This window comes from Simochromis diagramma, unplaced genomic scaffold (assembly GCF_900408965.1).
Source record: "Simochromis diagramma unplaced genomic scaffold, fSimDia1.1 OVJJ01000320.1, whole genome shotgun sequence".
NCBI lineage: Eukaryota > Metazoa > Chordata > Actinopteri > Cichliformes > Cichlidae > Simochromis > Simochromis diagramma.
The window spans coordinates 2,259,349-2,285,092 of NW_024386773.1; the positions used below are offsets into that span (position 1 = coordinate 2,259,349).

Genomic DNA, 25,744 nt, shown 5'->3' on the forward strand with positions numbered 1-25,744 from the left:
CATGTCATCTATGATTGGCTGCTTTGCCTTGATGTCATGACAACCAACTATTTGGGAGAAGTTGTGCAGAATTTCATCGATATTGGCAACAATGATGCCCCCGCTGGAGTAGGCCGTGAACTTCTCATTATGATGCTCTAAATAAAAAAAAATTTAAAAAAAAGAATGATGAGATTATTTTCTCATGTTAATCACATGACATATTAGCTTAACAGTCGGCTGAGCCGCTGTACATGCAGTCATACTGTGCACAGAACATGAAGATTTGTCATTCATAACTAATTGAAGCCAAAATCATGAACATGAAAATTTGATTAACCACCCGACCAATCAAATGATCAAATGTTTATTGGTGGAATTTATCATCCTATAAATGCACTTCAGGCACACCGCTTCTATGGTTTTAAGTCAAGTGAAATAGGAAAGGCAAAAAGTAAAAGCTTATGCAGTTCAGTTGGGTTTAGTTTGCAATCAGGTAACCAGTCACCAGTATTAATCAGGTGCCCTGAGAGTCACGCCTGCTCACATATACGTACCTGTGAGGAAGATCGTGTGTCGGTACTGCGTGTATCGTCCCTGCAGTTCGATTAGACAGTCCAGGTCAGGCGACTGACGGTTCATCATGTCGCAGTGATGATAAGGGAGGAACTCCACGATCTGCCGCTTCTGATATGCTGACAGTAAATCCAGCAGGCTGGCTGCTTCTCTCCTGAATCTGATGATCAAACATACACAAATCATCCACGTTCAGCCAGCAGGAGGATGTAGATGCTTCTTCAAACATCTTACTCTTTAATTGAAGGGAGGCAGAAGTGCAGTACAGAATTTAAAAAAAATAAAATACCCTCCCCTCTCCCCCTTGCCAGCAGTCTTTATCCTTCAAGCTCAGGTGCACTACCAGAGGCCTGGGAGTTTGAGGGACCTACGCAGCATCTTAGCTGTTCCTAGGGCTGCACTCTTCTAGACAGAGACCTCGGATGTTATTGTTCTTGGTCAACAGACCCCAGCGGGTGAAACTGGATCATCACCTCTCTTCCCCTCGCACTCTCAGCACCGGCTCTCCAAAGGGCTGTGTACTAAGCCCACTACTTTACTCCCTCTACACATCTGACTGCAGTTCCGCCCATCCAGAGAATATCATGTTAAACTTGCTGATGACACAACGGTGGTGGGGCTGAGGGGGAAATGAGGCGGCTTACAGAGATGAGGTCCTGAAACTGGGAGAATGGTGTGCATCAAACAACCTGGCACTTAACATCCCCAAGACCAAGGAACTCATTCTGGACTTCAGGCGGAACAGAGCTGCCCCCCTGCACATAAGCGGAGAACGTGTAGAGCGAGTGGAGTCCTTCAAATTCCTTGACGTCCAAAACTCTGCAGACCTCTCCTGGTCAGCTAACACCACGCCCCTAATCAAGAAGACCCAGCAGTAGCTACACTTCCTAAGGGTGCTCAGGAAGAAGCAACTAAACGCCCTGCTGCTGGTGACCTTCTACAGATCCACCATCGACAGCCTGCTGACCTATGCAGTGACAGTGTGGCACACCAGCTGCACGGAGGAAGACAAGAAGGGACTGCAGAGGGTGGTAGACACAGCACAAAAAAATCATCGGCTGTCCCCTGCCCTCCTTGTCTGCCATCTAACACTCCCGTTGTCTCAGCAGGGCCAGAAACATCTTGAAGGACACTACCCACCCCGGCTACCATCTTTTCAACCTACTGCCCTCTGGCAGGCGCTTCAGATCCATACGGGCCAGAACAAACAGACTCAGGGATAGCTTCTTCCCCAAAGCTATCACCATACTCAACTCATCAATTCTCTGCCTGTCTGTCTCTGTACTATACTGTACCAGTACTGTACTGTGTATTTATATTTATATATTTAAATTAAGTGTATAGTTAAATTATTGTATAGTTCTTATAATGTGTTAAAGCACATGTGCACTTTTATAAAGCTGTTTTAATCTCGTTATACTATGTATAATCACAATAAAGGCTCTCAATTCAAATTCAATTCAAATCCTGGGATCTGCTGGAGCCACTCGCATAGCTTGGGGGGGGTCACTTCACTGAGTGCTCCGATTACCACAGGGACCACTGCTACCTTCACCCTCCACATCTTCTTGAGCTCTTCTCTGAGCCCTTGGTATTTCTTCAGCTCCTTGTGTTCCTGCTTCCTGATGTTGCTGTCATTCGGAATCGCTATGTTTATCACTTTGACCATCTTCATTCCTTGTCCAACACTACTATGTCCGGTTGGCTAGCTACCACCATTTTGTCTGTCTGTAGCTGGAAGTATCTCTTTCAGGCTAGCTTATTATCCCAGCAGGGTACCCGATCACGGGCAGGGCGTAGGTATATAGGTATATATACATAGCCCAGATCTTGTTCTTACAATTCAAATGACTCTTTGTAGATGCACCTGCAATGCTTCCTTTTGATGGGACAATCCCCTCAGTTCTGACTACCATCCCTCTCTTTGTTACCATTCAACCACACCTCTCCAGTCAGAATGTATTCCAGCTTGGAATACTGAATAGTGTGACATTTTATCCACAAGGTCACCAATGACCTGTTTACAGTTAAGGTTAGTTTCACATGTATTCTTTTAATTCCTTTAAAGTTTTTAAAGTAAAAGTTTATATATCCTGCTAGAATTATATAGCAGTTAATCTGTAAAGCCTAAACTAATTTAAAAGAAACTTGTTTTGAAATGTGACACCTATAGTTTCTAAAATGGCTAAAGGCTGTTCATTACACAGTGAGAAGCAGATCTACTACCTGGCTTGTTCTTTTAATTTTTTGTGCGTTTTGCAGTGAATCTTCCACCTCCAAACACTCTCTAGAGAACTGTGCTGTTCCAGGAACATCAGCAGTGCCGCCAGTCGTTCTGTAGAAAAGCATTTCATTAATTAACACTCCAGTTATATAAGTAATGCATTTGTTTTGATTGACAGAAAAGATAAAATCTGTTTTTATCTTTGTGAAAAACAAAATTTTCTCCATGTGTAGATGTGATTTTTTCCACTACATTTACATACATACATTTACATGGCTGCTTTCTGATTCTCTGACCTACCGTGAGTGATGCAGTCTGGACTGAGGACCAGCTCGTCTGATACGATGCAGCCTCCGGCTACAAAGAGCTCATTGTAGCTGTTGTTCCTGATGTCATCCAGCGTATCGATTCCCACAAACACCACAGCGGAGTGTCGCTTCAGAGACACCAGCCCTGGGATCTGACAGCAACACAAACACATAAACAAAGCTGCTGTATGTGTGTTTTCAGTGTGGGCTTCTCATGACTCAATATCTACAGCAAAACATCAGCCAAGCATGAAAAACTCAATTCCTCACAGCAGTGGCACATAAAAAGTGCAGCCGCTGACAGCCAAGTACTGCAGGAACCTCTGCAGCATACTGCACATATATATTCTTTCCTGGTCTTTCCTGTCCAGGCCATCAAGTCAGCACTTGATTGATGCATAATGCCAGCGTGATCACACGAGCCTCTGCATTGGTTTTACTCCTTCTACTTTGCAGTATAAAAGTACATATACATATATATATACACATACACATGTATTCCAAAATTTATTCCAACAGGTTTGGACTCGGCACTTTTGCACCATAAATCTGGTATACATGTCGTTATTGTGTCATGTTGATGTCACGTTGTCAGTATTGTGCAAACAGCAAAGAAATAATCGGAGCCCTACTACCTTCTATGTGTACACATACCTGCTCAATAAAAACTGATTCTGGTTCTGTGTGATCAAAGGGGTGCTTGTACAGGTCTGTTAACTCCTGGTTAAATAAAGGTTAATAATGAAGAGCTACACAAATGGACAAATCTCACAGAAACATTTATACAGCTAGTGAGCAACAACATTACGTTTGACCTCTGACCTCTTCAAGGTCAAATAACGTCAAACTTATTTTTAAAACTCTGGGATTATAGTTTGCATCCAAAGATCACATTTGAACTCTGACCTCAGGTTTACATTTCACATATGCCTTTCTTTTAAGCTGACCCCAGAATGCATTACATCTTTAGAGAAAGAGAAAGAGCTGCTGAGGTCATTTGAAATATACAGTAGTATAATATTATATAATAAGCTTAAGTTACTCATGACCAATTATTTACAAATCAATACCATTTTTTAATGTTTGTGTCGTGTCATGTTACCCTTACTGCACTACAAACTTCTTAAAGTACATTTAGAAAGAACAAAGATGACAAAATGAGTACATAAAATATAATCACATTCCCTTAAAGGTAAACTCACAGCCCAAACCACTTGCGCTTCAAACATGTTGACACTGCTGGAAATATTCTGCGTGGGCGGTAGGACACATGAGACTTCTTACTGCACAGGACTACTAGACCCTTTATTTGCACTGTACTAAGAAGCTGCAGGTTCACTCACATGCAGCAGTGCCTGGTGTCTTAAAAAAAAACGAGGCCTGGAGAGCTTGAGTGAAAACAGCTGATGTCTACAGTACACTACAGTAAGCTCCACTTAACCACAACCGGCGCAGTCATCATCAGACAAAACGTGTGGATTAAAGCAGAGTCCGTCAAGACTTTACAGCTGTTAACTACCTTGTGTACATGTCCAGCTATGTCCTTGTTCTTAATGATGACCAGGAGCCTGTTGTCAGGGTCTTCTTGGCTCAGAAAGGTGATCGGATTCTGCTCCACGTTACCCTGCTTCAGCAGGAGTTCCTACAACATAACATCACACACAAGATATAAACACAAATAAAATAACTCTTCACTTTAACCAGAGATTATACACATTTATACCAACAAAAAAATTCCTCAACTCATCGTACGCAGCAGCAGCAACAGCTTTGTGTTTAGCTCCTTTAGCATTAATAACTGGCACTACCTCTTTCATATTTGACATGTTAAACAGTCTCTATTTGCGATTTTCTTGAGATCATCTTGTCAAAGTAGTCAAGCTGTTTATTTATAAATAAGTAAAGGAAATCCAAATTTAAAAACAGTTAAAAAAAAATAAAAAAATACATTCTGGAGACTTTCCTTTGGCTCTTCGTGTAGTGTGAACTGAGCTGCCCATGAGGCTACCTTTATATCTTTGGTGACCTTGTCTCCTGGTTCAGTGCAGTGGATGTAGAACTGCAGGGAGTTTTTCTTGACTTCTTTGATGATCTCCACCAGGCTGTTGAACACATCTGGCTGCAACTGGCTGATCAGGGAGCTCAGGTCTGTGGCAGGGGGTGCGGTCCCCACACTGGGCTTGGCGACAGGTACAGAGCTCGGGCTGGATGCCGGTTTAGAGGGATCGGAAGCTTCTCCCAAAGGGTCAGAAGTACCGCCTAGCCCCTGGCAGAGTCACAACAATGTTTTTAGCTGGAAGAACACCCCCACTGTCAGCAGCAGCAGTACATAGCACAGTCCTCGTGGTGCTGTTTTCCTGTGTTTGGCTGACATCTTGAGTGATTGTCCTGCTGATTTCTACAGTTTCATTCTGCTGCGGTGTCCACTGGGAATGTGGTGATGTGCTAGGTGGAGGGCAGAGGACAGAAGTGTTTGCAGGCTCATAGATCAAACCAGATGAGGGGGTAGGAATTGATAAAGAAACATGAGAACTTGTGGGATTCCTGTAGGTTGTGCTGTCTGGCAGCCACGCTTCATTTCCTCTGGAGAGCGCTAGGCTTTGACTGACTGTGGTGCCAGAGTCAGCAGCTGTCCACTCATCACAGGAAGCAGACCCCTCGTCATCTCTGCCTGTAGTATTAGCTGCTCGAACGCTGGCCACAAAAGCACTGACTGTATTCGCTAAAGTGGAGTCAGCATTAGTCCCACTGAGTTCAGGCTTGCGCTCTCGCCAGCCATCATCAAACTCTGTTATCATGCTGTTAATGCCGTCCTTTAGTGAGTCCACGTAGTCCTGCACAGAAGGGCAGGGGTTGTAGAAGGACACATACTGTGAAAACTGAGACACGGAGGCGTAGGACATTGTGTGTTGAGGTGTAGGTGTTGCTGTGATTAAAGTCGAGTGAGGGTACTGAGGTAAGTTATAGTGGGTGCTCTCCTCCTGCAGGAGCAGCTGAATCTCAGAGGAGAAGTCACCAAGATGTCTGTCCACAATGCTGTTAATATCTATGCAAGCAGAGGCTGAGGAGGGAGAACCACCTACCAGCTCCTTCACGTTTTCCTTTTTACAATCCATCTCTTGGATCACCTTCTCCAAATCTTGTTCATGATCATCAGTCGCTTTTATCTCTCGTTTCTGCACCTTTTCACCTGCCTGACTTTCTTTTTCCTTCACCAAAGCTTCTACCGCTTCTTCTTTCACTTTAACCATTCCTCTCTCTGTTGCTTCCTTCACTCGCTCAGTGGATGGTGACGAGATCCTTCTTTCTGGAGATGGAGGAATAGATGGACGGATGGCTGCAGAAACACATGGCTCTTCAGTCTTCTTTTCTTTACCCTGAGGTTTCTCCCCTATGTCACTGGATGCTGCTGCAGGAGAAGACAGTGTTAGACTGGAGACAAATTCTATTAACTGTACACGAAGGTCAGCCCATTTAAAAACAAGCATATATTACAAGAGAGAAGGATTACAGGAGTAGAACCAATGAGCATCGTGTGATTGCACTGGCACTATACATCAGTCGACTGCTGACGTAAAATATAATAAAGTTAAAAAAAAAAAAAAAAGTCTCACCTTACACTTACAAACTGTGATCTTCATACTATGAAATTTTTCTGAGTTACAAGTCATTAAAATCAATACAGGAACACTAAATATCAATATTTGAATTAATAAATGAAAATAAATAAATACATGGAAATACTCAGGGAATAGGTCTCTACTAACAAGGCTCATCTCCTGCACACTTAGCCACATATGTAAAACGCAGTTAGCCGTAAGTTCAGGGGCAGGGGAACATGGCAGCTTCCACAAACTGGCGCCCGCTCCTATGCATTTCTGATATATTAAATATAAGTTTAGAGTTAAGAATGCATCAGTTTAATGGAGGATGTAATTACACACTATTCTATATACAATATCCTTTTTTCTGTCTTAATACCTTTTGAGAGCAGGCGCATCAGTAGCCTATAATAGTCATATTTTAAATGAACAGTATGGATCGCAGAGGGTGAGAGGGACTTTGTCTTTAGAGTTTGCACTAGGTATCTGAAGCCTTTAACACATGTGAAATGCTCAGGTTCCTGTTCAGATCTGGAATTTTAAATGTCAAAAGTGCTCAGAAACACGGGTAAAAATAAAATCGTATTTCATACTGCAAAAATAGTAAATTTTTCATAGTTTCCTCAAATATATTAAAGCTGTTAAATAAATAAATAAATCAGTCACAATGATTTACACAACCGATAACCCAGAGTTTAAAGGTGCAACATAAAATGGAAAAATAAACTTGTATTAATTTTTAAATTTGCAGTTGGCGATCAAAACTGCAGGTGGCATTAAAGTCCAGAATTCACTGATACATTAAGCAAGATGCTCTCAGGTTGCGTGATGTTACCTGCAAACTCCCTAGAGGCCATGGAGGTTAACAACTCCTCGTTAGCACTTTTGTGGTTCTTATTAAGTAGGCTGAGCTCATTAGGCTGGGAGGATGTGTGGGGCGGAGGGCTGGCCTCCAGGGAAGGAGAAGGTGGGGAACTGGGCTGAGGAGATGGGCACTGTGTGGGAGATTGGGGAGGGCTGGGCTCTGGAGATGGGCACTGAGACGGGGAAGGTGGGGGACTGGGATCTGGAGAAGGACATTGCGAGGGTGAAGGAGGAGGACTGGGGTCAGGTGAGGGGCACTGGGAGGGGGATGGAGGCAGGCTGGCCTCAGGAGATGGACACAGGGAGGGGGAGGGAGGAGATCTGGGCTCAGGAGACAAGGTGGGGCTCTGCCTGGGAGGGTTGGTTGTTGTGGTGATGCTTGTAGCCATGGTGAGGTGCAGGAAACGAGGATCGTGAGGGATGTTCCTGTCTCCCAGGGCGTACCTCTCTGAACTCAGACCTGCAGACGGAAAACACCAACATTTAGTTTTCAGTCTGATTAGTTCTCCAACTCTGTGATCTGCGATCTAAACTACAGGCTGCTGTATTCATCCTAACTGTACCTGGACACTGTTTTAGCACAAAAACCTTTATTCCTATGATGGATGTTAGTAAACAACGTGGCCCCTTATCTTTTTATTGTTCACACATTTTTTAGTTTTTTGAGTTTTATTCTGACTTTAATTTACTCTTCATATTAAAATCTACAGTATTTAAATGTGCGGTATGACTGCTGATTGTTTTTGTTTTTTTTTAATTATTGTAAAATGCACACGGTCTGTTTTAGAGTACAGATGTCTGACTGAGCAGACGGACACACCTGTTATGGGGATGAGGACCCACGGGATCTCATATTCCTCATCGTCATCTTCATCAAACTCCATTTTTTTCCCCAGCTCTCTTCTTCCTCCTCGAGCTGCTGCTCCGTGGTGATTCATCTCCCCGCTGTGCGAGCTGGGACTGAATCCCTCCAAACTACTGACGCTACCTGCCGTCTGCTCCTACAAACACAGGAAAACACACTTTGTAATCTCACCTGCTCGATTTCAAATGGTTTTGTTTTATGACACTTTCCGGAAGAAGCTTATCCAGAGTGGGAGCTTTATTTAGAAGTAATACAAATAGAAGCAGCTTTGTAGCAGGTAAATATGCAAGTACTTATATATTTATAAGACAATAATACAACATTGGTAGAAAGCAGGCAAGAAGATGACTAATACATTGAAATAATACATAACAACTAGGGGTGCAACGATACACAAAAGTTCACGGTTCGGTTCGATACTTTGGTGTCACGGTTCGATATTTTTTCGATACAAAAAAATGTTCATGCCTTTTTAATTTGTCATTTATTAAAATTATAAATATATATTTTAACTCAAAAGTACAGTTTTTAAATTTAACCCTAACCCTTGTGCGTGTTTTTTATTTTGACAGCGAATGCGCACCTGCGGACCACTTATGTGCAGCCCTGGTTATTTAGCTCGTCATATTGCAGCCACAGAAATTATTTTGTCCATGAAACCATAAAGCTGCACTTTTTTTTTTGCCTTATAGTCTGATTTGTCATAACTTCTCCGTTTTGTGGTAAGCTTTTCTTTGGCTGTCACTTCTTCACCCTGACCTGTCTTATTTGGCTCAGCAGAACTAAAATATATATCCTGCTGCTTTTACACACACACACACACACACACACACACACACACAAGCTCAGCGATTCTCTGCGCGATTAACCTCTCACATGTTTAAGCTTGCTGCGGGAGATTTCACTTGTCATGTTTGCGTAGTAAGCTAACGATTAATAAGACGATGTCAGAGGAATTGGTGCACAAATTATCATCACTCACAGATCAGTGCTGTCGCTCTCTATACACAGTTCGCATGATTGCAAAGTGAAAGCAAAAAAACAAGCGCAAATTCAAACGCGATTTCAATATGTCACATATTGACAGTGGCTCACCGATGCCAATGACATAATTACCCAGCTACATTTCTGAAAGAATGCAAAAGCATTGACATATATTTTTCCTTCTTACAATAGCCCAACGGGCAGGGCAGAGATAGATTTTGGTAGCCCGACTGAAAAAATCGCTAGCCCCGGGACGTCGGGCTAGCGATATTGCAAGCCCTGTATCTGATTGAGGAATCACTCATCTTTGGAAAAGAGAGTTTATTACAGAGAAATGGCTCTTTCCAAAATAAAAGCTATACTATCCGCTTCTTCTGGGCTATATTCTCAGCAGCATATTAAACATATCAGGTCCCCATAAGGAGAATCATGTGCTAACAGCTGTCTAAATGACTCGGCTAAAGTTAGTAGCATGCTTGCTTGTTTTTGTCTGCTTCCACTTGTCTTTGCACTAGGATGATGTCGGCATAAATGTGCAGTCATATTCGTTGTGTTCCCACTAGTGCTTTCAGGTTAATCTCGTTGAAATGACCTTAACGCCACAACACGGCAAATCTCCATTAACAAGCTACCGCCGATGCCGTGCATGGGGCTAGACGGCCAACACCTTAACGAGCTAACTGCGCTAACACACTAGTTCCCACCCATGTAATTGAGCATTGCATGGCACATCCAACATACTGTTTTACTTTAGTCCATGACTCGCTTACCTTCAGGGTCATAGTCACATGAAAACCAAAATAATTCCAAACGCCAGATCTGAATGAGAATGGGGGAGGTTCAATTTTCCATGTTGCAAGGAGAGCTTAACTTCTGTCTCGCTAGCTTGCCCTGCTCAGTGAATCTGCACTCGACTGCTCCGCCTAGGCTGCACTGTCGAGTGCAGATTCACTGAGCGCTCAACAAAGACAGCATCGTCAGAAGGAAAGTTGATAAAATAAATTAAAAATTTTGTATTGTTCGATACATATGCGTACCGAACCGAAAGCACTGTATCAAACGGTTCAATATCGATACGAATATCGTTGCACCCCTAATAACAACCTATGTGATTGCACTGGTATCATCTTCCTTATCTCTTGTTGGTCTTAAGATGCTAAGAACACTCTAAAAACCACTGAGATCATGTTATAAACGACCCTTAAAAGCTCTTGACAGGAAACCACAACAGTATCACAGCTGTGATATGCTTCAGGTTTTAATAGGCTTTTTGTTCTGCAGTCCAGTATTCGCTTTATTCACTGTAAACTAAAAAAAAACAACAAAACAAGTAAAAGAAAAACCTTGCAATGCATCTCTAAAAATTTACCAGGAAACAGAAGGTAAAAAAATGTGTGTAACACTGGTACCCACACACTAACAAGTGCACTTTAATGAGAATTGCACTTTGCAAAGTAGTCCAGTAGGTTGAATTGAACCCTTCAGCAGACAGGTTCTGGCTGCCTGACTGCATGTTTGACATCGCTGATCTAGACAGTAATTTTGTGAACAGACACCATAAACATCAAATACCTCCAGCTCATCCTGCTTTCTCAGATCAATGTCACAGTTGGTGGGCAGGCCTAGTTTTGTAGCCAGCTTATCAAACGGATATGACCCCCTCAGCCCATCTTCTTGTGCCTCATAAAGGCTCTGATTAGCCGTTCCTCTGGCAGCCTGGTCGAGGCCTGGAAAGGAGCAGAAAAATCAACTGAAATAAGGTGTAAGCAGCAAGCTGCTCCATAACAGAAGGAAACAGAGTTAAAAGATTCTGGTTAAACAAAGGAGCCAAAAGAAGAGCAGGAAGAATGGAAAGTTTCAGCATGTTGTCCGAGTATCCGCTCACTTGTTAGCAGGCTCAGAAGTTTGGCGGAAAGTTCAGATCCGTCTTCTCTCAAATCAGTATCCTTCAAACCCAATGAGCCAATCACAGACGTGAAGGAGACAGGAGACAAGGACACTTGGTTTCCTTCAACTTAGAAGGCAAATCCAAAGAGAAAACATGTCATCAGTCAATGATTGTGAGCTCGTTAACAAAATGAAAAAAGCAAACAATCTTTGGTGTTCTTAAGAAAATTTAGAGGGAAATTTGACAAAAAAGAATCATCGAAAGAAAAAGAGCTTCCCCTGATGTTGCATGAATATACAAATATGACTCACTCATGAGGATTTGCTGTCAAACCTAAGTTCATTCATGACTTTAGAGGTTACATTTGAGGACCTGAAAGCTGATTTTCATGAAGCCTGGGATCAGGTCATATCAAAAAACGCAGACATGCTTTTCCCATCTCCTCACCTGGGATCTTGCTGTGCCTTATGGGTTCCTGGGATGCTTTCAGGTATTTAAGAGCCCTCTCTGCCGCCTGCTGCTCCATCTTCCTCTTCCTCCCTGGAGCCTGGAGCCCCCCTCCTTCCTCCCTCTTCACCTCATTTTCTGCATTCCTCTTGCAGGTCAAAACAAGGTCGATCAGCTGCTGCATCTGAGCAACAAGCATCACTGGTATGAGTTCATCAACCCCATAGGACAAAAACAATTTCTGTCACTTTACCTCAGTAAACCACCCACTGTGGGTCTCTCGCTCTCATTTCAGATGCAACTGTGAAACTGAAAATGTGACATCATAATGTGTTGACCAGACTTTCAACTTAACTGCCTTAAATCTGAATCCACCAAGTTGAGTTTCCTCCCTTGAGATTTCCTGTCAGGTCTTTACTACTATAAGTTGCTGCTTGTTTGTAGGTCTTTCAGCCCTCAGTTTCACCACTAGTAAGTGAAAAGTATGCTCTGTTTGTCTAAGTTTAGGTGAATGACTCAAGGAAATCTATTTTGCTTCGCAGGATTATTTTGCACATTTCAATCTCCGCATTTTTATTTCCGGACTCTACTGGAGTAGCTTTACATGACTCACAAATCTAAATAATCCTCATTCATATTTCTGATTCTTCCCTATCCCTCTGAGCCTGCTGCTATCTGAAGCTACCTGATATGATATTTGAACAGCAGGTGAATTAGAGCCTCTACTCATAGCCAGAGCATATTAGGAATATACATTCTAACAACAATGCCTCGCCTGTATTCTTAGTATAGATCAATAAAGATTTGGTTTGACTACCATTAGAATAGTTTCTGGGTTTTTCCAGGGGTAGCAGCATAGGCAGAGACCACCCTCACTAACTTCTGATGCAAACACAGTCAGTTGGTTCCATAAGCAGGCTGAAATATAACAGAAACCACTCAGCTCAGAAAAGAGCTTCAAGGGTTACTCCAGGATTTCAAGGGGTAATGTAATTTATTTTATCAATTTTCCTTCTGACGATGCTGTCTGTGTTGAGCGCTCAGTGAATCTGCGTTCGACTACTCCGCCTAGGCTGCACTGTCCAGCGCAGATCCACTGAGCGCTCAACACAGACAGCATAGTCAGAAGGAAGAGCGCAGGGCACCTCCCCCACCCTCATTCAGATCTGGCGTTTGGAATTATTTTGGTTTTCATGTGACGTATGACCGTGAAGGTAAGCGAGTCATGGACTAAAGTAAAACAGTATGTTGGATGTGCCATGCAATGCTCAATTACATTGGTGTGAACTAGTGTGTTAGCGCAGTTAGCTCGTTAACGTGTTTGCCGTGTAGCCCCATGCACGGAGCGATCGGCGGTAGCTCGTTAACGGAGATTTGCCGTGTTGTGGCGTTAAGGTCATTTCAACGAGATTAACCTGAAAGCACTAGTGGGAACACAACGAATATGACTGCACATTTACGCCGACATCATCCTAGTGCAAAGACAAAAACAACAAGCATGCTACTAACTTTAGCCGAGTCATTTAGACAGCTGTTAGCACATGATTCTCCTTATGCTGCTGAGAATATAGCCCAGAAGAAGCGGATAGTATAGCTTTTATTTTGGAAAGAGCCATTTCTCTGTAATAAACTCTCTTTTCCAAAGATGAGTGATTCCTCAATCAGATACAGGGCTTGCAATATCGCTAGCCCGACGTCCCGGGGCTAGCGATTTTTTCAGTCGGGCTACCAAAATCTATCTCTTCCCTGCCCGTCGGGCTATTGTAGGAAAAATATATGTCAATGCTTTTGCATTCTTTCAGAAATGTAGCTGGGGTAATTATGTCATTGGCATCGGTGAGCCACTGTCAATATGTGACATATTGAAGTCGCGTTTGAATTTGCGCTTGTTTTTTTTGCTTTCACTTTGCAATCGTGCGAACTGTGTATAGAGAGCGACAGCACTGATCTGTGAGTGATGATAATTTGTGCACCAATTCCTCTGACATCGTCTTATTAATCGTTAGCTTACTATGCAAACATGACAAGTGAAATCTCCCGCAGCAAGCTTAAACATTTGAGAGGTTGATCGCGCAGAGAATCGCTGAGCTTATGTGAGTGAGCGTGTAAAAGCATTTCAGTTCTGCTGAGCCAAATAAGACAGGTCAGGGTGAAGAAGTGACAGCCAAAGAAAAGCTTACCACAAAACGGAGAAGTTATGACAAATCAGACTATAAGGCAAAAAGAAAGTGCAGCTTTATGGTTTCATGGACAAAAGAATTTCTGTGGCTGCAATATGACGAGCTAAATAACCAGGGCTGCACATAAGTGGTCCACAGGTGCGCATTCGCTGTCAAAATAAAAAACATGCACAAGGGTTAGGGTTAAATTTAAAAACTGTACTTTTGAGTTAAAATATATATTTATAATTTTAATAAATGACAAATTAAAAAGGCATGAACATTTTTTTTGTATCGAAAAAATATCGAACCGTGACACCAAAGTATCGAACCGAACCGAAAGTTAAAGATTTCATGTAGAATTTTGAAAAGTGTAATATTTGTAAATATTCGCAATGTAATCAACATGCCTATTTGTTTGCTTCAAGAAACTGAACGAAACAAGGAGAAATAAACCAATGAGTATATAAAAAAATATATTTAAAAAAAAATATTTGCCATAATTTTCCATCAACTTGTTACCGGGCATCCACCACAAAGGGAAGCAGAGAGAGAATGAAGACGGAAAATGAAGAGGCTGAAACAGGATTTCATTAAAATAAAAGACTGTGATCATTTAAGTTGTTCTTGCTGAAGGTCTCCAACACTGATCTAACCCAGAGTTCTCCCCAGAGCTTTCTGGCCTGATATTGAGAGCACCCATAAACTGCTACCAAATGTAGCCATTTAACCCAAAAAACAACTGACTTACTTTTAAGCAAATTGAATAATATTTCTATTAAACCCCTTGAATTAAGGCTGAAAGTCCGTAATTCAATAACATCTTGAATTACAATATAATAATTTCAATACCATTAAAATAACATCTTGAGTCTTTGATTTTCAGATAAATAATATTGGTGCACAGAGCTGTATCACTGTCCAAATACTTATGGACATGACCAGTACAAGTGGACTTACTAAGCTGTGTTATGTTTTTTTGTGTGACTGTTCACCTTTTGTGTGTTGGTCTGCCCGTGCCTAGTATTTCCTGTCGCTTCCTTCTCTGTTGCGTCTCTTTTCCTGGCTCTTGCTTCCTGCTGCGGCTGCTCAATTCCACAGTGCGCCTCTAATAACAGCCTGGCCCGAGCTGCTGATAGAAGGTAGAAGGCGGGGCTGTACAGGTAGGAGCGCAGGTAGCCCTCCAAGTTCACCCGATGGTGTATGGGAGCAGCAACCGACTTTTCCTTGTCATCCATCTGGGAATCGTACTCACCCATTGGGTACTGTCGAACCTTGGGAGCAAACACAGAAACGTTACAGTCCCCAGGGGAAGTGGATATTTGAAGGAGCCAGCTTCAAGAGATTTGGGTCGTACCTTGCCGTCTTTCAGGCCAATGAGGTATTCCCGTGCCTGGCGCTCCACACCAGCAGACAGCTCAGGAGGGGGGTTGGCACGAACTTTGAGCAGGGCGTGATGCATTGCTGGGATAAACTGACTTAGCCGTGACATTACTGCAGCACCAGATGTCTGAGACTCAGAGGCATCATGGGAAGAGAAGCCAGAGTGCGGTGCTACAAGGGAAAAAAAGAAAAAGAAACAAGGAAAACATCATTAGGTTGAAAATAATGTTGATTCAGCTGTTTAACCCTGTCAGCAGAGTCAATGATCAGTATTAACACTTAGGCTCAGTGTCCTGTGAACTGTGGTTACACTAAAAATGCTTGTATGATGACTCAATTTAATTTAGCTCATCAAAAATTGGTTTTCAGGGACACCATTAATGCTCCTGTTATTTTCTTTTCAATATAAAACTTTACTTTGTACCAAAAGGCAACTACAATAAATGAATGCCCCTCATTTACGGCGATACTCACCAGTTTTGGACACATCTCTGGTCTCTGGGAAAACAAACAATGCCTGAAGACACCTCTTCCAGTTCTCTCCTCTCTCTGAAAACACATTAGCTCACTCTATTACTTTCATTATAGTGAATTCATAATTAATTATACAACCAGCAAAAACATAGTACATGAACATTTCACTGACATCTACCAATATTTTCTTTGCAGAGAAAACTCACAGCAGTGATAAAATTAAGGTTAACTACTTCAAACAAGAATAAAATTACTATGGGTTGGATTGTGCCAAATCTGCCTTTAAGGCACTGAAATGGGCTGAAAGCACCAATAAAGAGGATTTATATTTGGTCACCCTCCCCTTCAAAGTTATTATCCAGTATTTTACTATCAATTTAGAAGAGGTGAGATGGCCTCAAGACACATTTCATTCACACTCTCCGCCAGAGGATGTTACAGTAAGTTGAATGCTCAGCCTGAGGGATGGATCAAACACATTAATGAGCATGTTTCTGCTTGTGCTTCAAACCCCATGCTGGCAATAACTCTAAACATGAAGACTGGAACGGTCTTACATAAAAACTGATATCTGCCCAAGTTTGAAATTAGCAAAGAAAACAATTTACAGAAGCAAACATGAAATGGGTCAATACGGGACTGACAGAGAAGTGATCTGACTTCTCTAGCGCTAGATACTGCCTGGATTTGAATGAGAAGATAACGCTGAATAGTGAGAAATGCGTATTTATTTATTTTTACTCTTGATTTTTATCCAAATATTATCCTGCATACAATTTACCAGTATAACTCACAGTCCCATGCCTTACCTGTGGGCGTGGCCATCTGAACACTGGACAACAGGAACAGAAAGCCTTTATCTATAAGCGGAGTCACTATAACCTGTAAAGAGAGCAGACAACTTGTACTCAACACTTCCTGTCATTCTTCACATTTTATTTTTGTCTTCCTTGCTACACTTAGTTCAAACTGCTGCTGTCTGTGGGACATATTTACAATTTTTAGTATCTCTGAGACTCCAATAGTGATGCAAAGCATGAAAATAATTCTCCAAACAACTAAAAAACACAACAACAAACAACTTCTTAAGATAAAATAATGTTTGCACAAATCCACTTATCATTTTGCATTGCTTATAATCTTTTTGTAGTTTTATCACAATGAAAGTCAAAAATGAGTTACTGGGACACTTAATTACAAACCATTGCCCTACCAGCATAACAAGATAACTCAAGAATATTCAACTGCTGTCTAACATACATTTTACACAGAGTAAAAGTTCAAAAATAGGGTAAAAATCACTGTATCAGGACAGAGTTTCAGTTGATCATGGCTCAGAACTTCACAATCTATTCATCTGCAATATCAAAGTGAAATAGCTGCCTTTGATGTGAGGCAGTTTCAAATAAAGGCAACCTGCTTTTCTCTGTAGGTAAATAAAGACTCTGGCAGATATATAGTTTCCATATATAGCTTCCATGCACTGTACATGAGAATCTGCTAGTCCTCTGTGATATTAAAGCAAGCAGAACCCACCACTCGCTTTATCTCCAGCTCATGCAGCAGTCTCGTCACGCTGGTTTTAGACCGATTTCTGTCCATCACTTCCAGAAGACTGCAGTAATAGCCATTCTTCACAACTACCAAAAAGAAAATATAAAATAAGTCCCATCCACTTCCTCTTTTAAGCTCAATGCACATGCATTTTGAAAATATAACTAAGAAAGGATTTTTGGCAATATCTGAGGGTGAAAATGCTGTTACAGAAAGGGTGATTACTAGAATCTTATGTAACATTAAAGTGACTGTAGTTCTGGTGTGTAACGTGGCATCACTAAGAGGATTAATGTGATCTTACCCTCCTGGCTGCTGTTGTAGAGGTTATAGGAGAACAGGCTGGCAGGGAGGAGGTTGGTCACCTGGTCGAGCCTCATCAAATGACCAATTTCCAGCTTCTCTGGTCTGAGGGAGGATCATGGTGAGACGGACACAGAGCGAATTATTTTAAAATGGTAAGGATGCATTTGTTTAAATGTGCATGCAGTTTTTTTGAAGTAAGTAAAAGTAAAAATTATACTGCGAGGGATTACAGATCATTAAAGGCAGGCTGGTAAGCTATTTTAGTAAGGCTAAGCTAAAGAGTTGAGCGCAATGCATCACAGAAAACATGGACACCAACAATGGAATTTAGTCAGCTAAGCCAGGTAAGCTTTCGAGGTGTTGATGGAATATGTCTGTGTGCGTTTTCATTTTAGTTGAAACCTTTTCTCAAATTTTTTTATTTTTCCCCCACTCTAAGAAACACCCCCATCCAGTGTTTCCCATGCTTACACTTTACCCAGTCAGACTGCTGAGATATACTAATTATTTTTCAGTGACTCGCTTTTTATTTTTTCCATCTGTCTGAGAGAAAAACGTCATAAGCACTTTAGCAGTGGCCAATATCCTCAGTCGTATTTTTAAAATTCAGTAACAACTAACCGGCTATTCCCAGCCCTTCCTTTTTTTGTTTTGCCCTACCTCCGGGCTTGTAAGCCAGGGTGCTGATGTGGTGGTTCTCATTCAGCTTAGATAGAGGATCTATGGAATCGAATATACTCCTAAATGTTAGCCTGCCTATCTGCAACATAGCCACGCTAACATTTTATGTTTCACTAGACCAAACTCAACTCTCGCTAGCTGCAAGAGAAAAAACCACAATAACAACACTGGTCTGGCCGGGTTGAGTCAAACGATGATTTTAATGCACACACGCGTGGGAGATGGACACTGTATGGAGACAGCCTCCGATCTCAAAATGGTGGAGCATTGCTCAAACTCTTATAGCCTCTGGTTCTCCCACCTTATCATAAAAGCCTAAACATTCACATGCTTTTCTCTCACACGGCGCCTAAGCTACGACCTTGGCTCCCCGTTTATCTGCTCCTGCTGAGTTGGGGGCAGAAAACTCCAGTATATTCTGTTCTCTTCTAATCAGACAAATAAGGCCATGGCTTTCTGCAAACAGTATTTCTTATAACATCATAAAACAATATCATTCATCCACAATAAATCAGCAGTCTAATGTAATGCAAATCAGTTTAACTAATGCAATAGTTATCAGCTTCTTCTAATTCAGGAGAATAATGCAAACTAAAACTACATAATAATTCACAATCTTTAGTTAGGGGTATAACATGACATAAAATAATATTATAATCTAACAGGTCCAAGATGGTGGAGTTCACGTGCAGGATGGAAGACTCACATCAGAAGTAGCTGATTATATCATTCAAGTCTATCTAAAACCCACTTTAGATTTCGATCCATCTTTAAAGATAAAGAGGAGTCACAAATGTTGGTCAGTAAGTCAGCAAACTAATGTCTTTTCTGGTCATCCACACCCCACCTACAGGAACTCCATGACCCACAGTTTGAGAACCACTGCTTTAAACAGCCTAAAGGTCAGCTCAGTACTCACAGTTTGTGGGGTAGGAAGGGAGGAGACAGGGAACAGAGCGAGATCTGAAAGAGCACTCGGTCGCCTTTCACCAGGTCTCCAGTCCACACTGTGAACTGAGCATGCTCTGTGGGAGAAAAATAAAACCTCATCAGTACCAGAGCAAGACTGAAAAGAAAAAAAAACACAGAGCTTCCTATTTTATTTTATATCCAAGCAGTGTAGGTGACCTTTCACATTCAGGTGTGATTACATCGACAAAAAACAGGGACCAGTGCTCACCTTTACTCCCCTCTGCTGACTGACTGTTCGACCTGCCCACCAAACACAAATTACAAACTTCATGTCAGTTTTGGCACAGAGATAGAGGGTAAAACTCAGAACCATTGTTGATCCCTACATGTCTAAAATGTCCGTCAGACTTTTATGGAATAAAATATAAAAAAAACAAAACAAGAGCACATTCATTAAAAGACTCCATTTCTAAAGTTAATTACTGAAGCTGCTCTGGCTGCTTTTTCCTGGAAACCTGCGAACACTCTCTTTAGGTGTCATCTCGCTAGAATAGCATCAATTTACATGTTTCACATACCTGATGGGTGCTACAGGTGCACTGGGAAGAGGAGAGTCTTTTCCTTTAAGCTGGAAGGAGACCACAGCGTACGGGCATACCTGGCGAGGTCGCTGTCGCAGCTCGTCGAATGAATACTCGTAGAAGTATTGCTGGAATAATCAAGAAAACGGTTTTGTTTAAAGCAGTCATTGCTTCTTTAAAAGACTCACAAGGTTCCCAAACGCTTATTTTCCTCTTCAATAACCAGACGTGATTGCATATGTCAGTACTTTTTCACATTTACACATGCTGTGTCTATACTTGCACTGCCTACAAGTAGATTCACAACAAGTATGAACAAACTAAATGAATCTCACTACAAACACCTGAAAAAAAATTTGAATGATAATGATTAGTGGTCACCATCTTGGCTCAGAGTAGAAAAAGAGGTGCTGTCAAATTAATTCCAGCTAGTAAAAGTAGGATAAGTCATATGCACTGATCACGATGTCACCATTAGCGCTGACAACATATCCTCATCAGCAGATAGAACTGATTTTTATTTTCCAGACAAAGAAAGACAAAATTCGAAAGAGGGCCAAAATGGGATCACGGACACACCAGATGAGCCTCCTTCTCCAAACGGAGCACCTCTCTATGCTCCTTCGGTAGCTGCTCAGCATACTGTGGCTGCTTCTCCATGATGAAAGGAGCAAGTTGAGGTGGCTTCAGCGTCTTGAGTGAGATTTTGGTAGCACATTTATATCAGTGTGCAAAGGGCTTAGGTATCCAGACGTAGTGCAGACATGTTGGCAATGATCCACCCAAAACAGATGGATGGGTGCATGGATGGGACAAGTTTTTGTCAAAATGAGGTGGCAATCACAACAATCAGAGTCAAATGCTGCAACTGTTATTTGTGTGAGTGTACAGCCTGACATGTTCCATTTCAGACAACACTGACCCATGAAATGAAATTCACACACACATTAAATATGAGCTCTAACCCAACCATGGAAAATTTATTTTTCAGGTCAGTCCTAGTACAAATATGGAAACTAAAAATTTGAACATCAAACAAAAACATTTTAACCAGAAAACCTGTTTTAGCGAATTAACCATCTGAAGCTGAAAGATATTTTTCATGTGATTTTGTTCAATTTAAAACAAAAAATATATATTGACAGACGTGTAATTTTAGGTCTGCTTTTTCAACAGCTGAGTCATTTCCACACAATCCTCTCTGGATATTGTTTTTAAAGTTAAATTCAGACATTCAATTCCTGCCAAACACAAACTGGACCACAATAACACCGCCAGAACCAACTGAAAGACTCCTGTTGACTATAAAACATCTCAAAGCACTGAAACAATTTTCTGTGTTGAACAGATAAAGTGTGTGTAAGTGCATCAACATTATGTTTGTCCCAGAGTAAGTTGTCCATTTCTCAGTTTTTTTCCCCCTCTGTTTTTGAGTGTATTTACCTGTGTGAGTTCAAATGCGCGGTATGAGTTCAGCGAGGTGACTTTGCTGGCGTTCTTGGAGATATGGCTGTCAAAGCGAGGCGTTGGATCTAGAAGGTTTTTCATGTTTTCATAGATGCTCTTGACTTTTCCCTAAAACGCCAAACAAAGAATTCCACTGCAGATTACAATCATTTCTACCACTACGTATTGAGTTTAACAACAAAGATTTATCAGAATCAGTGTGCTGCCGGCTTTCTCACCCGACGACGCGTACACGCCGTCAGGGCTCACAGATTCTAATGCGTCGGATCTGCGCTTTGTGTTTACGTCTTTTTGCAGATTCCGTTTACCTGCTTTCATTTGCTGTTTTAGCTGTTTGGTGGTTGTCAAAATAGTTTTGTGATGTTTAACCTATATATAATTTAAATATCTACAGAGTGAGCCATCTAACAAATGACATATCCACAGTCACAACAACTCAGCAATAAATAAAACACAAAGAAACATAAAATAAGCAATCAAATCGATAATTACAAGAAAGCTTGCCTCACAAACTCTGTTCTTGACTTACATCAGTGATTCAATACTGCAGTTTTCTATTATATCCTACTAAGTGTTGGTCAATGAAAGAAAAACTATGTACTTTAAAAATAGCAGCTAGAATTTCTTGAGGTTTTTTTTTTAATATTTTGAATATTCAAATGATGACTAATGACGATGACTATCCCTTCTACAAAATCAACAATTTGCATGTCTCATGTCCTTGCTTTTCTCTGCTCTTACTTTGTGCTTTTATAAATGCAGCAAGACATTAATGAAGCATTATTTTAGTATTTGTGCAATTGTCCTCAAAGTGCAGGCTTCAGCTCGTGCTGGGGTCTAAACAGAGAATAACATGGAGCTGAGTAAAGTGATAGATTTTTCATAAAATATAATTATTTGACCAATACAGATTTTTTTTTACCTGAATCACAAATACTCTATTACAGAAGTACTTGTGAAACATAAGTCCATGACTTTTCCTAGACTTTGTGGATTTATTGAACTTTCCAACATTTTTAGAGGTTTGTAAAATTCCTTGACCATTCTCAGCTTTTCCACGCACATATGAACCCTGTAACTTACCTTCATCACTTTGAAGATGACAATCTCCCCCGTAGTTCCTGGTGTTAAGGAACTCATCTGCAGCAGGTCTGAGTACCTTGACAGATACACTCCTAAGAACATATGCAGACACATATGTCACACACACACACACACACAAAGTAATAAAATTACTACTTATAGAATTTTTTTTAAAGTGGTACCTTGACTTAAGAGTGCCCCAACTAGCAAGTTTTTCGAGATATGCCCAGTCTCTTGTACAATTTTGAGTTTAGAGCTGAAATTTAGAGCAACATCTGCCGAGCATGTCGTGTTTCACTCGTTCACCTTATGCGGTTATCAGTGTTGTTCTTACATTTATTTTGCAAAACTTTGCTTTTCCAACCATCCGGAGGCGGCGTTTTTGAGGGCCTGGAACGGATTAATGGCATTTCATTTATCTCAATGGAGAAAATTGATTTGGCATACGAGTAGTTTAAACTCATAAGTCAAGGCACAACTGTATATTTATTGGAAAGCTGATTCAAAAAAATAAATTCAATATCAGCTTGTTGTGACTTCTCCTTTTAGCATACAATAACTCAATATGTAGATCATTTGTGCACTATTACCTTTACTGGGGTTTCCCAACACTGTGATCCAGCTTTGACCCACAAACAGTCCCTTCTCACAGAGCAGGGGAAGCTAAAACAATAAACAAAACACAAGTTAGATCACAGATATAATGAAAGCTCAGTCTTAAAGGACATGGTTTATTGGCGTGACCCCAGTTATTTTACAGAGAAAACACAGTCATTCAGTTTTCTAGGAACAACTACAAGCAGTGTCTTTTCCCTGTAAGGCAAGGCAAGGCAAGGCAAGTTTATTTGTATAGCACAATTCAACAACAAGTTGATTCAAAGTGCTTTACAGAGACATTAGAAACAAGAACAAATAAAAAGCATGATTTAAAATTGATTAAAACAAGCAAATAAACTAACTAACTAATTAACAAACAAACAAACAAACAACAGTATATAAAATCAAAACAGATAAAATCAGAACAGTAGATAAAATCAGTAGTTAAATGTAAGTTTTGAAATTTAAGCTTAAAGTGTGGATTTGGTGCTTTATTCAAATGCAGCTGAGAACAGGTGAGTCTTCAACCTGGATTTAAATAAACTGAGTGTTTCAGCTGATCTGAGGCTTTCTGGGAGTTTGTTCCAGATATAAGGAGCATAAAAGCTGAATGCAGCTTCTCCGTGTCTGGTTCTGACTCTGGGAACTGATAAAAGACCGGATCCAGATGACCTGAGGGATCTGGATGGTTCATACTGGGTCAGGAGGTCATTGATGTATTTTGGTCCTAAACCATTCAGAGCTTTATAGGCCAGCATCAGAACTTTAAAGTCTATCCTCTGACGGACAGGCAGCCAGTGTAAGGACCTCAGAGCTGGACTGATGTGGTCCACTTTTTTGGTCTTAGTGAGGACTCGAGCAGCAGAGTTCTGAATGAGCTGTAGTTGTCTGACTGATTTTTTAGGTAGACCTGTAAAGATGCTGTTACAGTAATCAAGCCTACTAAAGATGAATGCATGGACTAGTTTTTCCAGGTCCTGTTGAGACATCAGATCTTTTATCCTTGATATATTCTTGAGGTGATAGTAAGCTGACTTTGTTATTGTCTTAATGTGTTTTTCTAAGTTTAGGTCTGCATCCATCACTACACCCAAATTTCTCGCCTGGTTTGTGGTTTTTAGATGTATAGATTGAAGTTCTCTGGTGACCTGTAATCGTTTTTCTTTGGCGCCAAAGACTATTACCTCAGTTTTGTTTTTGTTTAGCTGGAGAAAATTGTGGCACAACCAGTCATTGATTTCCTCAATGCATTTACCAAGAGCCTGTACAGGGCCTCGGTCTCCTGGTGACATTGTGATATATTTGTGTGTCATCTGCATAGCTGTGATAGTTTATTTTGTTGTTGTTTATAATCTGTGCCAGTGGGAGCATGTAGATGTTAAACAGAAGGGGTCCCAAGATGGAACCTTGGGGAACTCCACATGTGATACTTGTCTGCTCAGATGTGAAGTTACCTATTGATACAAAGTATTTCCTGTTTTCTAAGTATGTTTTGAACCAGTTTAGTACAGTTCCTGAAAGACCTGTCCAGTTCTCCAGTCGTTTGAGTAATATGTTGTGGTCAACTGTATCAAATGCTGCACTGAGATCCAGTAAAACTAGGACTGACATTTTTCCACTGTCTGTATTCAGACATATGTCATTAAACACTTTGGTCAGAGCGGTTTCAGTGCTGTGGTTCTGTCTAAAACCTGACTGGAAGGCATCGTAGCAATTATTCTGTTTTAAGAAGTAATTGAGCTGTTGAGAAACTGCTTTTTCAATGATCTTACTTAAAAACGGGAGATTTGAGATCGGCCTGTAGTTGTTCATTTGTGTCTTGTCAAGATTGTCCTTTTTCAGTATAGGTTTGATTACAGCAGTTTTTAGTGATTCTGGAAACACACCTGATAATAAAGAAAAGTTGACGATCTGTAACAGGTCTGACTCTAAAGTCTTTGAGACCTTTTTGAAAAAACTTGTTGGCAGGACATCTAAACAGCAGGAGGAGGAGTTCAGTTGACCTAAGATGTCCTCCAGGTCTTTGCTGTTAATAGGTTGAAACTGTTTCATGGTGTTTAAACAGTTTTTTGGTGGACACAGTACATATCCTGGATCTGCTGTTGATGTACCAATTGCTTGTCTAATTTTTTGGATTTTTTCAGTGAAGAATTTGGCAAAGTCATTGCAGGCCATGGTCGAATGAAGTTCAGCTGCCACTGACACAGGAGGGTTTGTTAGCCTGTCAACTGTAGAAAATAAGACCCGAGCATTATGGCTGTTTTTAGTGATGATGTCAGAGAAGTAGGACCTCCTTGCATTCCTCAGTTGTAAATTATAATTGTGAAGTTTCTCTTTATAAATGTCATAATGAACCTGGAGGTTTGTTTTTCTCCATCTGCGCTCAGCTTTCCTACACTCTCTTTTTTCATTTTTCACCAGTGTGGAGTTTCTCCATGGAGACTTTTTCCTTCCAGAGATAACCTTCACCTTAATGGGAGCAATAGTGTCCATTACATTTAACATGTTAGCATTGAAGCTATTGACGAGCTCATTGACTGACCCTCTGGGCAGGTCAGGTGTTAATGGGAAGACCTGGTTAAAAATTGCACTACTGTGTTCAGTTATACACCGTTTTGTGATCACTGTTGTTGATATATTTGTGTGGGCTGAGATTTTACTTTCAAAGAAAACACAGTAATGATCAGACAGGCCCACATCAGACACAGTAACCTTTGAAATGCTCAGGCCTTTGGAGATCAGTAGGTCAAGAGTGTGTCCTCTATTATGTGTGGCCTCTGTTACATGCTGAGTCAGCCCAAAGTTGCCCA

General features: G+C 41.0%; 1 protein-coding gene across 2 annotated transcripts in view; it reads right to left on the minus strand.

Moving 5' to 3' along the window:
* Positions 1-4,637: 4,637 nt before the first annotated feature.
* Positions 4,638-25,744, minus strand: part of tasora (transcription activation suppressor a) — a 28,927-nt gene continuing 7,820 nt past the window's right edge. Inside the window, exons 4-22 of one of the 2 annotated variants that reach the window (XM_040003154.1) lie at positions 22,928-23,000; positions 22,338-22,429; positions 21,231-21,362; positions 19,785-19,915; positions 19,475-19,506; positions 19,214-19,319; positions 17,612-17,715; positions 17,290-17,393; positions 16,563-16,635; positions 15,754-15,828; positions 15,254-15,450; positions 14,892-15,170; positions 11,738-11,921; positions 11,288-11,416; positions 10,975-11,129; positions 8,374-8,554; positions 7,525-8,013; positions 5,096-6,493; positions 4,638-4,729 (exon numbers count right to left, since the gene is read on the minus strand). In XM_040003154.1, the coding sequence (XP_039859088.1) occupies positions 5,334-6,493; positions 7,525-8,013; positions 8,374-8,554; positions 10,975-11,129; positions 11,288-11,416; positions 11,738-11,921; positions 14,892-15,170; positions 15,254-15,450; positions 15,754-15,828; positions 16,563-16,635; positions 17,290-17,393; positions 17,612-17,715; positions 19,214-19,319; positions 19,475-19,506; positions 19,785-19,915; positions 21,231-21,362; positions 22,338-22,429; positions 22,928-23,000 (3,696 nt within the window). In that variant the 3' untranslated portion in view covers positions 4,638-4,729; positions 5,096-5,333. Of the gene's footprint in view, positions 4,730-5,095; positions 6,497-7,524; positions 8,014-8,373; positions 8,555-10,974; positions 11,130-11,287; positions 11,417-11,737; positions 11,922-14,891; positions 15,171-15,253; positions 15,451-15,753; positions 15,829-16,562; positions 16,636-17,289; positions 17,394-17,611; positions 17,716-19,213; positions 19,320-19,474; positions 19,507-19,784; positions 19,916-21,230; positions 21,363-22,337; positions 22,430-22,927; positions 23,001-25,744 lie in introns of both variants that reach the window. The other variant, XM_040003146.1, reaches the window with a different exon arrangement.